The sequence below is a fragment of the Thunnus thynnus genome, chromosome 18 (genome assembly GCF_963924715.1).
Source record: "Thunnus thynnus chromosome 18, fThuThy2.1, whole genome shotgun sequence".
Taxonomy (NCBI): domain Eukaryota; kingdom Metazoa; phylum Chordata; class Actinopteri; order Scombriformes; family Scombridae; genus Thunnus; species Thunnus thynnus.
This window is the reverse complement of record NC_089534.1, coordinates 21,957,267-21,974,264: the sequence shown is the minus strand read 5'-3', so window position 1 is coordinate 21,974,264 and position 16,998 is coordinate 21,957,267. Positions and strand designations below refer to the sequence as shown.

At 36.4% G+C, this 16,998-nt stretch overlaps 2 protein-coding genes across 3 annotated transcripts in view; one reads left to right on the top strand and one right to left on the bottom strand.

Annotated features, from left to right (window-relative positions):
• The first annotated feature begins 2,903 nt into the window (after positions 1-2,903).
• Positions 2,904-16,998, top strand: part of LOC137169156 (cytospin-A-like) — a 94,266-nt gene continuing 80,171 nt past the window's right edge. Inside the window, exons 1-3 of one of the 2 annotated variants that reach the window (XM_067572174.1) lie at positions 2,904-3,053; positions 3,368-3,442; positions 3,911-4,119. The gene's annotated coding sequence lies outside the window, so the exon portion shown is untranslated. Of the gene's footprint in view, positions 3,062-3,367; positions 3,443-3,910; positions 4,120-16,998 lie in introns of both variants that reach the window. The other variant, XM_067572173.1, reaches the window with a different exon arrangement.
• The window catches only part of dlgap2b (discs, large (Drosophila) homolog-associated protein 2b), a 29,646-nt gene continuing 20,720 nt past the window's right edge, over positions 8,073-16,998 (bottom strand). Inside the window, exon 5 of the mRNA XM_067572184.1 lies at positions 8,073-15,065. Coding sequence (XP_067428285.1) covers positions 14,254-15,065 — 812 coding nt within the window. The 3' untranslated portion in view covers positions 8,073-14,253. The remainder of the gene's footprint in view (positions 15,066-16,998) is intronic.

Sequence of the window (16,998 nt, the reverse complement as noted above, 5' to 3'; positions counted from 1 at the left end):
CATAATAGGCTTCTCAGAGAACTGCCCTACTCAGTATGAAAAGAAGAAAAGAAAAATCACTATAAATTGCAATAACATTGACTGGACAGCAGATGTCCTCCTATAGACTTTATATCATGCACTTAAACATCTATCTACAGTAGGAAATACTCAATTTAGTTGAAGGATTAAGCTTTGAAAATTGCTCAAACTTTTTCTCTTTCTTGTACAGTTATTTAAGAGTGTTTTTTTATTTATGTTAAGGACATTGCCAATGTCATTTCCTTATTATTTCATTATTTCACTAAACTACAAGTATGACAGCTGCAGTTAGTTAATTTGCGGATCCTTTTACATACAAAACATATGATTAAATAAGTAAATATTTTGCAGTGTTATAGATTAAATTATCTAACAGTACATACTGATACTAATGTCAAACTGAAGTGGGCAGCTGCCAAGTACTATGTGACAAAGATATGACAAAGATGTGACTGTGTTGACTAAGAAAACCTCTGCAAACATCTTATTTTCTCCTACACAAGTGTCCTATATAAGGCATGGACAGAGGAGTGTTTTGAGTTTCCAATTTGAATATGGAAAACAGAGTACAAGATGGAGAATAGCTTTTTAAAAGTCAGACATCTTAGCACTTGGTGAGGTAACAGGTGAGTCAGTGACACCTACCATCGGTCCGATCAAAACCTGCTTTCAGATATTATGGTTATTTTCTGTTAAAGGGCAGTAAAAATCTTGTTAGTCCGCGCAAAAAAAATCTCTCCCAAATAACCAAAACACTATTCAAACAACACCATAAGGCCTAGTGTTTACATGTCTGTCTCCATGCAAGTCATCGAGCCATATTTCAGAACAATAACTGCCCTGAAGGTGGAGTGACTCATTAACAACAAGGAAAGAACAACCTAAAGCCTTAAAATGGTAAATAGCATCACTTCCTCAGGATCAAAGTTCAATTTCCTCTTTCAAGACTTAACATTTTGCACATAAACAAATCACACAGACATAGAATTCAGATGTAAAAGAGGGAGAAAATCCAATATCTGCACTGACTGTTAAGCCTCAATAATAATCAAGATTCAAGACCTGTCGCCTTTTGTGTGGGAGGTCTTACTTTTCCTCAACTTGAAAAGTTCCTGCTCTCTCCACCTACATGTAAGATCAACCCACAGTTTAACTGAAATGCTACATAATTTTCAACATATACTAGGAGCCCTCAAACACATTAACTAAGTAGATATCGAATAGGCATATTGAGGAAAAGTGTTTATATAGACTAATAATTTTCAGAGCTACAGCAGCTTTTTTTAAAAATACTACAGCTTCAGCTAAAAGTTTGGTTAATGTGATCCAGGAAAGCATCCTGTCCTTTGTGTAGTCAGTTATGCCTGGCTATGTTTGAATGTGATTGTTTGGCTAAGCACTGCTGCACTGTTAAGTAAACAGACCCACACGCTGGAGGTGCAGCCAAGACTAAATGGACCTGAATGTCATGCTATTAAACTGTGCCTGCTTCTCTGCTTAGATGTATTTGTGGTAAGACCAGTAAACAGTGAGGATCCTGGTAGTTCTGCACAACAGGAGTTTTTAACACATCATGAGTCCCCTGCAGCTCAGAAGCAGGGACATGTTCCAGCATCAAAACACAAAATAACAAATCTACATTTTATACTCATGTAATCCCTCTTCTCACCAACTATGCAGTCTGGTTGCTTCCTGTTGCCATCTAAACTTTCTTAAGCAACTTCCATGATGAATCAAAGTGTGCATGACACAAGGCCAATAAGAACGGCTGGGTAGCAGTGCAATATGGCTGAAACAGTTAGTTGATAAATCGATTGGTCATTCAACAAAATAAATTGACAACTAGCCTACTTTGATAATCATTTAAGGTATGTATCAAGCTCAAATGTCTACCATTCTTTCAATCCAGATTTTTAAATTTGAGGATTTACTGGTTTCCATTGTTTTATATCATTGTACACTGAATATGTTTGAGTTTTGCACTGTTGGTTGGACAAAACAAGGAATTTGCTATTTTCAGACATTTTGTACCAAATTGATTCAATTAATCGAAAAAAAAAAAAAAAAAAAGGTATTAAAACCTGAAATTAAATGTTAAATACTTCGGAAGGGCAGTGATTATCAAGCTTTGTATTTAAGTGGATTATAGACTGAATTCCACACCCAGGTTGATTAAATGAATAGTTCAGCGAAAACTTAGTTATATTTAGTTCATCACTGCAGTTGCTGGACTTAAACGGTGGAAATAACAAATCGTTCCTATAAACGTCTCAAACCACTCCGGCAGCAGAATTTACTTCTTCTCTCTCACCTTTCATATACTCCTTATGTTTCAAATACACACATTTTCACCAACATATGCCAAAATAAGCTATATACACTGCTTCCGTTTGTGAGTGGTCTGCTGGTCTCTTCAACGCTACTTCTGGCGCTCTAGTAGTCCGCGCGACCAACGTCAAGCTAGCATGCTGTTGCTTTGCAGACACCAAAGCAACTGCAAACGACGCATGTCATGGCACTGTAGCCGCAAACAGACTCTGTAACAATCTTTTAATTTTGTAGAAATTACATGTTTGGAGCGTACCAAGCTTAGGTATGAGCAGAAAAATGCTGTTGGTGTGGTTAGACAAGTTTTTTTTTGGATACATTGACATATTTCACTATTGAACCGTTGAAACCAGAAACAAGGCTTTTATTTCCCTAGGATGGCGTGAAGTGATGACCCGCTCTACTATGCCTCTGATTGGCTTACCCTTATATATCTTATTATTCTCACCCTAATCCTAACCAATATCACTCCTCATGCCTACACCTAACCAACTTAAACAACGAGTACTAGCCAATCAGAGGCAGAGTAGGGCGGGTCATCACTTCGCCATCCTAGGAAAAAAAAAAGGCTTACCATTAAGTGACAGCAAAAGCTAAGGAAACTTAGCTGGCGTTATATTTTGTATTAATGTAGAAAATACGAGTGTTTGGAACATGCCGAGCTTAGGAATGAACAGAAGAAAGCTGATGGCGTGGTTGGACAGGTTTTTATGTACGTTTATTTGATATATTGATATATTTCATTTTAAAACCGTTGAAACCCGAAACAACGAGAAAGATAAGCTAATGGGTTTTAAGCTAGCGTTAACTAACTGTCATATTTTGTATTATTGAAATTACGAGTGTTTGGAACATGCCAGGACATAATAGTGTAAATGTTGCTGAGGTGGTCTGAAAAGTTTATATGGACGTCTTGATAAGTTTTTTTCACCGTGGAACCGGTTAACGTTAACCACGGAATCCATTTTTAACGTTTACTGTGAACGAAGTTAACTGACGTTAAGTTATCTGACGCTAGTTATACCTGCACCTTCCGCTCTGCAAAAGGATCAAGCTACAAACTCCTCAGAGCCACCTTCCAACCCTGCAAGAGGTGAGTATTTAATATCTACACCATAGGTTTTTAGAACAGATCATTTTCATAATTAGAAGGAGGCAATAGAAGCACAAATGAAAAGTAACATGAAAAAAAAAGATTAATTAATAAATTATAATTTCCCAGATCCCAGATGACAAATCCAAATTGTAAGTTTTGTATGACCAACAGTCCGAAAGATATTCAGTTTCCTAACAAAGAAAAGCAGAATTTCTTGGTATTTTAGAAGTTGGTACCAACGCACGTTTCGTATTTTTGCTTTAAACATTACTGAAATTATTATTGTTAATTTTCCATAGATGCACTTATCGACTTAATTGAGTAATTGTTTCAACTAAAAAACGCTTATGTTCAAACAGTGAAGTTGTACTGTTGTATTCACAGTATTTACCAGAAAGAGATTGTGCTACACTTTTATTTACTTTTCTTTTTTCTCCTCCTTTTTTTTTTTTTAAACAAAAATAGCTGGACCCCTGTTGCTACACCCATGGATGTATGACTGCAACTGAAATGTAGTTTGCAATAGATAAGTGCTAGTATGGATGAAAGGAAAAGAGATGGAGACAGACTGGTACCTGGGGGTGGCTGAGCGCGGTCCACGCTGCAGGAAGTAGGGAGACGAAACTGAATCCCTGCAAGGAGCAAGCGACACCAGTTATAGAGGGCAGATGCAGGTATGGAACAGAATAATGCACACATACTGTGAATCATATTTACATACCTACCAAAACTGACTCCAAGACGTCTAAAGCTCATTAGAAATATTTACAGGTATATTTTCTCTTTGCTAATACAGTTGTTAAGTCAATCAATCCTAACAGGCAGGGAAAGAGAGAAACACAGATATGCTGGATATGCAGTGTTAAAAATGGGTCACAGAAATGTATTTTCTGTAATGTTGAATGTGCAGAGTTGGTAATCTAACTCTGAGGAACTGCACTTTGCCAGTAACAGTGTAATATGAATGATTTACATTTGAAGTCCTATTGCAACTAACTTCATTTGTGCCTCAGGTGTCTTTTCAAAAGGTAAATAAAAAAGTCAGGGGAAAAGGCTGATTTCAGGGTAACACTCATTATCCAGCATTAGTTGTGTGTCTGTCTCAAGATGCATTTTATGATACTGACACAACTTGCAACTTGATGGGCAATGCTCACAGTCAACTATTCCCTCAGTAGTTTCCTTAACCTTGTTTGATTGTCTGATGAACAAGGTTTTTATGGCCTGGACCATTTGAATCTCTATTTGTCCAGACTTTATTTTCTTTTACTTTTATTACTCCCTGCCTATACGACTAACAGTATCACACTGAAAACAAGGGAGTGGCAAAAAATGACCCAAAATGGACCAAACAAAATGGAAAATCAGCAAATTAATGTTTGCCAAAGTTGCTGGGAATTTTGCCCATCCACATTCACTGAATATTTTGCCCGTGTATCATGATCTAAAGATCAGTCCATACTTATCAGGCTGGGCTCAATCTGCAAGTCAGTAATGCACTAGTAAAGACAACATGAGATAACATGCATCATCTGAATCTGAGAACAGACGGCTACACCTTATTATAATGTATACATGTATAAGACAAACAGCAGAAATCATCAAAACACAAGTATGAAAATCAAGTAAAATTTAGAAATTTTGGATTTAATGAAATTGATCTATTTAATTCCAATTAATCATCAATAATTAAAATTCAAAATGGCAGGATAATTTACTTTTCCCATCAGTGAAAATTATAAAGAGAAAAATTTAATATAGAAATATTTAATTTGGTTTTTCAGCAGCACAATAGTATCTCCTGACAGAACATTACAATGTTTTGAGCATAAGGCCAACAAAAAATGTCATGCACAGACAAAAACTGAGAGGAAGAGACAGTCATTATAATAAACTACTGAATTAGCCACTCCACATGTGGAAGAAAATACCACAAACATGAGCTTCAGTTGGAACACTTAAGTCTCTGTCTGTCTCTCTCTCTTTCTTTTTTTTTTGTTTTTTTTAGATCTAACAGAAATTAGATTTAGACAGAAGGATAACACAGAAAATTAGACGAAATGGACTGAGAGACCCAGACAAAGAACATGTTTTTAAACTGAAAAACAAGACAGTCTATTCCTTTTTCTACAACAATATAGTATCTTGAAAATAGTCACATGCTGTACTGCAGCACGTGGAGCTTCTTGAAGTTTCAGTTTTCACATTCTCGTTTTTCAAATCTATACTGAAAGGTTATGACAACCACACTAAAAGCCCGTTTACTGCCTTTAAATCTCTTTATATTTGGCTGCATGAGCTTAAGTCACACTTTATATGAAGTGCAAGTACAGTACTGGACTTGGAATATACAGTAATTGTAATCACACATAATTGAAGGAACATTTAATTATAATCAGTTGTCATGTTCACATTTTGCTCTACAGGTATGTAGTTGAATTGTAGGTACTATAAAACTATATTACTTACTTGGACTTTATGTAAAGTGTGACTTAATATCATCATATCATCATAGTTTTAGTGCAGAGAATATTTAACAGACCTTCACTCGTGTTTTTTCAACAAGACCTCTCAAACCTTTTGCTCCTTTGTGATCAAGACTTAAATTTCAGAAAAATCGTTGCAAAAGTTCTGACATTCTCTCCTCTCCATCCGACTCCCTCCATTTGTGCCAGGCCGTCCTTGCCATAGTTGTGGACTGAGACTGGCAAAGAGGCTGCTCTTACTCAGGTCAGGGTGGATTGTGGCTTAATGATGTGCAATGACTGACGAGCTACGTACATGAGCATGGGGGCTGAAGATGTAACAACGTGAATGTGAAGTCTCTCAGTAAACTCCAGAATATATTAATTTTAAGAACAATGTTACTATCTAGCCTCACTCCATCTTCGCAAGGGTACTGGGAAAATTATCTATTACTTTCATCTGACTAATTATATTGCAAGATCATTAGTAGTCTAAAGCCTAAAAAACACAGTCGACAACTTCATACCATTACAATACAATCAGTATCTCTCTCCTTAACAACTTGGTATACTGGCTGTCAGAGCAGTGAGTGTATATATATGGAAAAACAAGTTCTTCTATTTTATAAAATTGCATAAATGTAACATTTTCACAAAGCCCATGTAGTTTGTATATAGCCAGACATCCTTAATGTAAAAATGACACACATCTACATAGACGATTACTGTAGATCTTGCATTGCATCAGTAAAAATGTCTATTCAGTGAAGGACTCCGGGATTAAGTAATAACCAGTTATCTTACTTGTGTACTGAAATAGTCTGAAATTACTCTTGAACATTTTTGTTCAAAATAAATCCCTCCTATAAATCTGCACAGGCTTAATAAATTACTTTGTTTAGCAAGAAGAACATTGCTCTTTCCAATAAAGAGAATTGATTGAGGGGAATTGATTCTTTTTCTTACCAGTGTTACTATACAAGGCTCAACTATTGTGAAGATTTTTCCTCACGCCAAGGATTGAGCTTGAGCATGGCACTGGTGGTTTGTAAAGATGGATGAGTGGATGGATTGATGGATGGATGGATGAATGAATGAATGAATGGGTGATTTGACAGTGGACAACTAGCAGGACTTTAGGGTGTGTATAGGTCAATAATCCCAGCTGAATCTGCTGGATTTACAAAATTTAAAAAGTTGGTAGTTGTAGTTGTAGCCCTTTTTTGAGAGCTGTACAATAAAACAAACATGTTGTTCATAGCCACATACATATATACATACAGTGGTGATGCCCCCATGGATGCAAGGTGAATTAACCTTTTATGTATGATATATCACAACAAACCAATACAAATCAATGACCTCAAAGTATCATTTCAACAAACTCTCTTTTCATTGCCTTTACTCCATTGATGAGGCAGTGTTTGGCATCCCAAACAAATGCGCCAAAAGTGAATCTTTTCCAAAAACTCCTCAGATTAAAAAAAAGTCAAAGTAACTTAAAAAAAAAGGCCAGCAGCAGGCCCTAGAGGCTTGATGTTCATTATGTACATTATGATATGAAAGTGTGAACAAAGCACATATTTTTTCATTTTTCTATTGTTAAACCCTGACCAGAAGAGAGTTTCAAAAGAGAAAAGTTTGTCTTGAATGTGGCACTAGAGTGAAAGCCAAAGTGTCATTTAAATTAAGCAAGCGTTCGCTCTCTTGGAAGAATTTAATCTGCTGAAATTTTAGTGTAAGCTGCCTGTTAAATTAAAACATTTATTATTTATAAAAAATGATTCATTAAAATATGATATTGGATGGTGGCACTACAATAAAGCTTTCTCCATAGTGTAAAGAGTTCATTCTCTTTGGGACTTTGGCTTTGCAGTGGGACTACAGGAAAAGATGTGGGTTCACCAAAAACATTCGTCCTTTGGGGACCTGAGTCTCAACACAATTTTTAATATCTTTAATATGTGCTTCTGAACCAGAGTGTTGGGACAGACCAAACAAGTGACAGACCGTTGGACATGACCATCCAAGACCTCTGCTGCTAGTAGGGCCATTACAGTAACTTTGTTAGTGTCCAGCAGTGGCTTTGCCAAACTTTTCCACCAAATAAAAATATTTAATTATTATTATTATTATTTCATAATTTTTGGAATAAGATTTTATCCTACATAGTATAGTTTTTTTTTTGTTTAGAGAATTACATGCTCAAGACCATCTGTGTAAGATTATTAATAATCAACCGCCATATACAATATAATACCCAGTAAATATTGTACTATGTAGGATTTTGTGTAGATTACAACCATGTGATTGTGTTTACTATTCAATCAATCGGCCACCACCTACAAAATTAACCCAAGACTCTATTTCACAGCACAGAGACTGCATGAATACAAACCTGAGTTATCAAATATGTGTTTTAGATGTGGTATAGTGGAGGGCTCATTTTTGGATTGCACCTGGTCATATACAAACTTAGTATCTTGTAGTACATCTTCTGACAAAACTTACAGGATTTGTCTTCCCATTGGATCCGCAAATTTGCTTACTGGGGAATCTTACAACCATTAGTGCTCATTCAAGAAACTTTCAAAAAAGTTTTTAGAAATAGCTTTATGCATTGCCAGGAGGTGTATAGCAATGACATGGAAGTCTGATTCACATCTCCTCATAGCTAAATGGGTTTTGGAAATTAATAGTTGCATTCTACTTGTAAAGATCACATATTCTCTCAGAAATTAACACAATACCTTTCTAAAGATTTGGCAACCCTATGTGACTTATATGGACACCTTGCCAACGCCTGTATCAGATTTGATATAAAAATGTTATCAGAACTGATACATCATTAGTCATCTGAATAAGCTAGGATTGCTACATTGTCTCTTGTTATTTTATGTTGTATTTATTTATATGTTCATTTATTTTTTTCTTTTTCAATTTTAATTGACTAATACTGACTCCTTTTGAATACGATCCTCTTTCAGTTTGTATGTAGGTGAGACAGGGAGGGGATTTGGAGCCATATTTGTGTGAATTTATGTGTGTATTTTGTATTACTTGTTAAATCTAAAATTTGAAAGTAATATACTCCAAAATTAACCCACTTCAATGTTTGACTATTACTAGTATTTATCCTTCGTTTAAAAATGATGTTGTTGTTGAAGAGCATGCTTAATTAAAAATGCCATCAGTGTCAAAATCACAACTACTGAAAGCAACTGACTTTGCTACAAATCTGCAAAGGTGTTTAACAACTGTGGCTTGTTCACATTGATGATATTATCTAAAAGCAGCATTGATTTGTGGTGGTTTGTAGAACAAAGCTGTTATGTTGGTCATAACCTGCCTTGCTGCATGCCAGGATATTTAAAAAGACACAGTATTGTGTGCTGAATTTATTCCACTCTGTACGCTTAAAGAAAATGTGTAAAATGGCTAAAGCAAGAGGGTGAATCACTACTAATACCAATGAATTTCAACTGAACATTAATATTAAAACATAACATAAAACAAACAACATAAACAGTTTTATGGAATTTGTAAACGGTATCATGCACATCTCTGTTAAGGTATGTTCCAGTTTCACAGAAGATATTTTAAATGGAACAATTATTCTTATGTCTCACTAAGATCAAATTCAATAGATACTGTACATATAAATGGCAGTGTGCTAACACAAGGCCAACATGTGGGACAGTAGTCAACAGTTTTTGTTCTTTTGGTTTGTTGAACTCATCATCCAGGACTAGTACATAATCATGGAAATTCCACTGGATTCAGTGTGAAAACAGATGAAGACATTTAAATGTATTATACATACTTAGTGTGAGTATGACACCATCTTCAACTTATACGATATATCTTATTTTTATCAAGTGGAAAATGTTTATGAGTCAGACAAAATGAATGGAAAAAATGTATTAACAACATATAAAAAAAGATATAATAAAGCGTTTCCCTACCAGACCTACCGTACTCTCTACGCCCCCCTGCTAAGCTACGGACGCCTAAAATGGGGGGGGGGAAGGAAAAAGAAAAAAAAACAAACAAAAATATGATAGCTTAGTATAAAAGCAATGCACAAAGAGGGTCAAAGTAAAGACACTGTGGCTGGCCCATGCTGTGTATTTTTGGTGTGTTAAAGTGTGTGGACAACTCACTATGGACACAAAAAATACAATTTATCAGTTTCATCTTTGGATGCCATTGTAAAGCTATGACCCCCATTTTGCGACTTGAATTATCATAAACATAAACATCATGAACATTTTAATCCAATGTTTTATATCAATTTATGAAAAATACATAAGGCCAATAAAAGTTGTAAATGAAAATTCACAAGTAACACCACAATAAGCAAAAAAAAAAAGAAAACAAAAGTATCACATACTTGTTTCATTCTTTTAACAAAATAAGCATAAGCTAACAAATACAGGCTCAACTATGTTATTCAAAAGGATGCTTTTTAAGTTTGACAAAATCTGATTCACTTAACAATGCAGTCTGAGATCCCTGAAAATTGCAACATGGTTGATGCAAAACAGAGAAGCATGTTTTCTCCAAGAAACCTTGAATAAATGCAGGAAGAGCACACAGGGATAAAAAAGGATTTATATTCAAGCAGTATTACAGGTTCAGGTGAGATCAGATTCCATCCAAAAACCTTTGTCCAAATAACTGGACGTCACAGAGTTGGCACAGTTATTTCTTCAGATCTCTGGATGACAACAAAATGCAAACAAAAACCCATGGGGTAAATGACTACATAACATATATTAGATAGACAATTCAGATTTTCTTACAAATAATTATATATTTCATTACACAAAATATGGATGCATGGTTACAAAATAATTGTAAATACCCTTTGTCTATTTCTCCTCCAGTCTTTGTTAAATATATATATCTTTTGTGTATTTTTTAAAATAAGATTAAGATCAATATCTGTATTTTTGCTACATTTCAACTTATTTTAAGGGAAGGGTAATTTCTTTGGGCTAAATGATGACATTGTTAATGAAACACTGGATTCAATTTATTTATAGTGATGGGTGAGTTCCCTGGCATCAATCATTCACCAAGATTTGGAGTTCAATTGGATATGCATTAGAAGAATGTTAAGCATTTGTACAGCATTTCCAATTATAATATCACAGGCTTTGTTTTCAAATGTTGCCATAGTCAGTAAATAAATTTATCAGTGTGTGATGCACTTATGATTGTTAATTTCTTTTGCATATGTCACAAAGCACATTGATGCTACGAAGCAGGAATCTTAGGAATCTCACCAACAAACTGTTTTTAGTCTACTACTGAAATAGTAGACTAAAATTGGGTAATGTGTAGGAAACAACTAAGGCAACACTAAAACAACCTTTGACGTTGCCCGTGGCTCATGCAAAAATAACTAAATAAATAAAAGTGCCACCAATATTTTCTGAAAACACCATTCCATTTCCAGCATTGATGACTTGCACGAAGGCATAACATTAACACCTACTTTCTATAACTGCAAATATTTAGATGACATAAAAATAACAAAGAACAAAGCACTTGCATAGAATGAATGAATGTAGATTGGAGACATCATGATTGGCCAGTCTTCAGCACCTTTAAATTAGTTTGCATTCCCCAAACAATGGGAAAATATGTAAGTAAGGAATGCCACTGCAATCCTCTCTTATGTAGTCATTCAAAAAGCAAAAAATATGAATACAAGCCTTTCCAAAGTTTTTTTTCATATATACTGTATATGTATTTATATATTAAAACGATTATAGGCTAAATGTTGTCACAGTCATATGCCTTCACTGAAATCATTTATGATTTATGCTAACCCAGCTTTAGGCTGATCTGTAATAAAAAACTCAACATTTTTGTTTGGATTTATAACAAGAAGAAATAGGTTAGGATCTTTTTGAAATGTATATTCTGTATTGCAAATGTTGAGAATGACAGCAATGAATTTAAACTTATTCCTGACCTAACTACTCTTTGTACCAAACCCTCAAGTTCAGAGTTATGGAGTTGCTGCCAAAAATTACCAGCAAAACATGCCTTGATGTAGTGTTCCTCTGTAACACATATATTGGATTTTCAAGGCAAATTAATCCTTAGACTAGTAAGCATTTAAGCTCAGGTTTAATGAGTTACTGTAACAGGTGTTTAGGGTGTAGCTACTGCAATGACTCAAAGGGAAATGTCTGCCTTTTTTCTTTTGTGGCTACAACTTTAATTTTGATATTACCTCTGGTACAACCATGCCACTTTTTCTGCAAGTATTGTCATTTGGTCGTGCAAAGGGGGAAGAAGATCCACTCTCTTTATAAAGTGAGAGATGTTGCCTCTCCTTTATTAAGTCCTTTTGAAAGGTTCACATTTCAGTCAGGGGTCTGATACATACAAGCTTCCCATGGTCCTGTGCTGCAGTGATCATCCAGAGATAAGTGTTGTCAAACTTGGAGATGTTTGTTGTTGGCCTCAGTTCCATGGGCCTCAATATTACCTTTGGTACACCGTGTTGGTACAATGGGACAATGGAACGGATGAGTGGTTTAGGGGAATGGCAGTGTCTAGTGAGCAACTATTATTTTTACAACAAAAGTAGTAACAGACAAAATGAGTAATTGGCCAAATATAGCGGATGATTGAGGGCTCCCACCCATTAAGGTTTGACAGGAGCCCAGCTAAGCCATCACTAGTGAGGCGGTGTTAGTACATTCACTGGTACCATACTGCACCTCTGGGGACATGTCAGAGAGGTAGAGGCCCTCAGTGGCTCTGATTGTCTACGTATAGGGACCAATGTTTTTCTGTTATCTTTCAGCAGTGATGAACCATCCCAGCAAGAAAAAATCCCCCATTACTAAAGATATGTGGCATTTAAATTAGGTGAATAGAGTGGAATTCCATAAAATATGGAAGTCCATATCTCATAACACAATTTACCAAAACAACAAATCCAGTTCAGAATTTGACCATTTCTTCTGAAAATAAAAACAAAGGGATAGTTGAGACCATTAAGCAAACATTTAAGAACCTGTAGCCACCACTGCAAGAAAAACAAAAGGCAAAACACTGGCACTACCAACTTCCTTATGTGATGCACAGTCGGGTGATGAACATGATGAAAAAATGGAGACAGACCTAGAAGACTGGAAAAAAGTGCTGTGTTTGGTTTAGAACCACAGTTACTACTAAAACCCCTCTCAGCGCTGTCAGAACACAGTATGTTTATAACTGCAAACAGTACAAGTATTGAATATAAGTTTCTCTATATACAAAATGGTACATTTATATACATATACATAGTTCGAACATGAATGCAGTTTGTGCTGGAATAAACTGAAGCCAATACATTCATACTAAATGATCATTGTAAACCATCTCTTGCTGTTTTCCTCTCCACATGCTGTTAGACTTTGAAGTCAGTTACAAATGATTCATCGTGAACATTTTTAGCCAGGGACTAAATCCGCAAAGCCATGAGACAGTGTCATCCATAAAGTATTCCAGAGGATTAGGCTTTTACAAAAATTTTTATAGGGGTTGTTACAGCTTGTTGTCATCAATCTCTGCTGTTTATTAAATCATTACAGTTAGTACTTAATGTTATGTGGCTCACCAGCTCCCCAGTGAAAAAAACGCCCATTTCATCTGGAACTGGCTACAAAATGGATGAAACAAAGGCCATGGCAAAGGAATGCTTTGATTAGAATAACTAAAAATTGAATGATATATTAATATATTCATAAATAATGTATTCATCTTTTATGCATTCATTAAAAAACTAGGGTTTATAAAGTTATTCACAGTATATTTTCAGTATACTCAGGTGCTTAAGAGAATGTTTCTACATGAAGAGAAACTGGAATGAACATGAGCTATTCAAATTCATGTGCAGAGACAGACCAACTTATGCTTCACCTTGCAAGGGCTGATTTTTAAATTTTATCATTAAATTACCCTTAGATTTCCAATTATTTTTACTTGATTTGACCTTTTCTCTGAAGGTTGGGTATTTAAGACAGCAGAGTAAAGATGATGCTGCACTTGTTGGCACTTGAGGATCTGAACATCAGCCACACTCTCTCTCACATTCTTATGTCACCTCATTCTGATGTAAAACAAAATTGTTATTTTTTATTCCATGGCTAAGCAAGACACTTGTTAAAAGATTGCTTGAACAACATTGTAACCTGTTCAAGAGATGACAGACTCTGTGTCTGCATAGAGTAAAGGGACATCTAACAACAGCACTGCCCTGCCTTTCTTGGTAATTGTAAGGTTTTCACCCTGGCCTCCTCATCTCATTTTACTGTATATGTAGAATGGGAATGATTAGAATGACATAGACAGATATGACATGGGCCCACTGGTGTACTTTCTGCTCCACAGTTCTAGACTGGCGCTTCTGTGACCACCTGTGTGGCCACCTGTGTCCTGCTGCTTATGGATCTTTTTAGTTTTGTTTATCTCCCATGGGAAGTCTTCTATTGGAAGTGGGCTAGCAGGGCTGCCTGAACCCTCTGGCGTGCTCTCTGGGGTGCCCTCTATAATCTCAATTCGGGGTGGGTCCATCAAATCCATGATGCTGAAGGGTGCCGGTTCTGGTTGGCACATCACTGACTTGTCCTCTGTATTCTGTCGAACGGACCAGCTTGAGCCTGCTTGAATTCCTATGGATACCCTGTCATCTGTTTGTGTGGTGCTGTCGCTGCAAGGCTCCCGGCACAAAGTCCACATGTTGTAGCACTGAGTAAAGTTGAAGAAGTTGCTGTTGAAAGTCTTCAATTCCCCACAGACATCTCTGCGCAGCTCTGCTAGCTCATAGCGCATTGCTGAGATTTCATCTTTCCACTGCATGTTGAATGCTGCAACCATGTTAGCAGACTCCTTAAAGGCCTGAATGGCCTGAGGGACCGGTGGCTCAGAGGCTATGGGTGAGGCAGTGGGGACCCTGTATGAAGGTGGGGATGCCGGTGGGACAGAGATGGCTGTTACGGTGGAGCTAGTACTGTGCTGGCTGCGAGCAGCCGCTGTCTCTCTCTCCAGCCTCTCCAGCTCCACATAGGCAGAGGAGCTGGCACCGTCATCATCCTCTATCATGTCGTCATTTAGTAAAGAGGTCCCATCCACAACATCATATCCCTCTGGAAGAAAGATTTGAATATGCAAACAGAAGGACATTCAAAGTGAAAGGAACAGCTGGAGTGTGATTTTATTTGGATTCTGAACTAGAAAATACACATATCTACGGAAAACATACAGTATGTGAGTAGAAAGTCATTCCAGAAATATACAAGATCAGACCCAATTATTCCCTACTTGGTATTCAAGATTTAATGGTTGAATCAGGGACTGTTGTGCTGTTCAAATGTGAGTACGCCTGGACTTGAGTTGTACAAAACCAAGAGGTAACTGAGTAGTGTCATAAAATCACAAAATTACAAATATTAAGAAACCATCTGTCCATTTTCTGTCCATTTTTATCCATATCTACATATATTGTTGGTGGCATTCATAGTCACATATTTTTGGCAGTTTCTTATCATCAGTAAAGGTTTTGAAGTTGCAAACCTTTATATCTTCACTTGAAGTTTCTGTGGTGTTCAAGTATAGCTTTCTTTGAAAAATTCAATATAGCTTAGGGGGTCAGCTCAAAGTAATGGGGCTAATTCCTGTCAGAGCCAGTATATAATATGCAATATCTTTTTGAAATAGGTTCTTAAGTGCCTCAGCTTAACTTAAACAATTATGATAGCCATTAAACTCACATACTGTAGGCTTTTCACAATGTTTTTACACTGCCTTCTCAGTCATCTCAAGGAACATCAAGCTTCTTTCCATCTTTTCACTGCACAGCACAGTAAAGAGTGGAATTAAACATGAAATACATAAATCATTATCAAATCATGAATCAATTTTCTGAGAACCCTTTTCTCAAAACATCAAAATGTTTCTCATTGACTTAAATTTGTGCCATTTTTGTGCAAAAGAAAAGATGTAAAGGGAGTAGGAGATTCACAACCCACTGGGCCAAGAAGCAGATATGAACCCTATTGAACATATCAGGTCCAAGGTGGCTGATTAGACCATGCAGAGTAAGTAACCCGGTGAGGGGAGGGGTCTCTCCCCCCTTCAGGGCTGCACCAGAGAGAGGCTGCAATCCCACAGTCAAAGACAGCTGACAGACTCAATGCCAAGGGTTAGACTTAGCCACACGTGGCCTTTTACAAGAAGTCAAATTTTCATGGAAAGAAAAAATAAAGTTCACACATGTACAGCAGACAAATGCTGCTCTCACAGATGATTGGAGACAGTGGCAATGCGATAACATTCAGTACTATTTTATGGTTGCGATATGAAAACATTCCGCAGTTTGGGAAGTACATCTCTCATACATTTACACTTACAAGGTGGTCTAAGCACACTTAAAATAGAGACATGGTAAACAACTCACAAAAGCCAGCATAACGTTCATCACTGTAATCAATATTCAGCGTTATCACGGTTTTAAGAAGAAATCAAATCATCTGAGTTATTGTGAGTTGTTGTAACCGTGTTTGCTGCTCAGGATAACATAACGAGATACTTCTACCAGCTATATAGATATAGATATATATATAAACTCTATGTATCTATTTTTTACTGAGAAGGCAGTGCAAAAACACACATATACATAGATATATGTATGCGTGTCAACATTAAAATACCTGCAACAATCATCACTGATGCCTCCAGTTGTTCTTTCCCCCTGGTTATCCTTCAAGAGATGGATGGTCAAATGGAGAGGGGTTTGCTGCTCATCTGCCCTATGGAGCATCAAGGGATCCCTTCCCCACTCAAGGGCCCACTAGCCTCACACGGGGTTTGGTTCATAAGCCGCTTACAATTCAGTTTTAAACTAGTTCTGTGTACTAACATAAAAACATGATTCTAAGAATCAGTGTTTTTCTTAGCCAAGATAATTTACTTTATTTAATTTTTAGGCCACTATTCCCTCAGAACAGTGCAAAGAATACACCAAAGGAGAAATAATTACAGTATGGCTTGAATGGAAGGTGCCAGTACTGTATATAACTA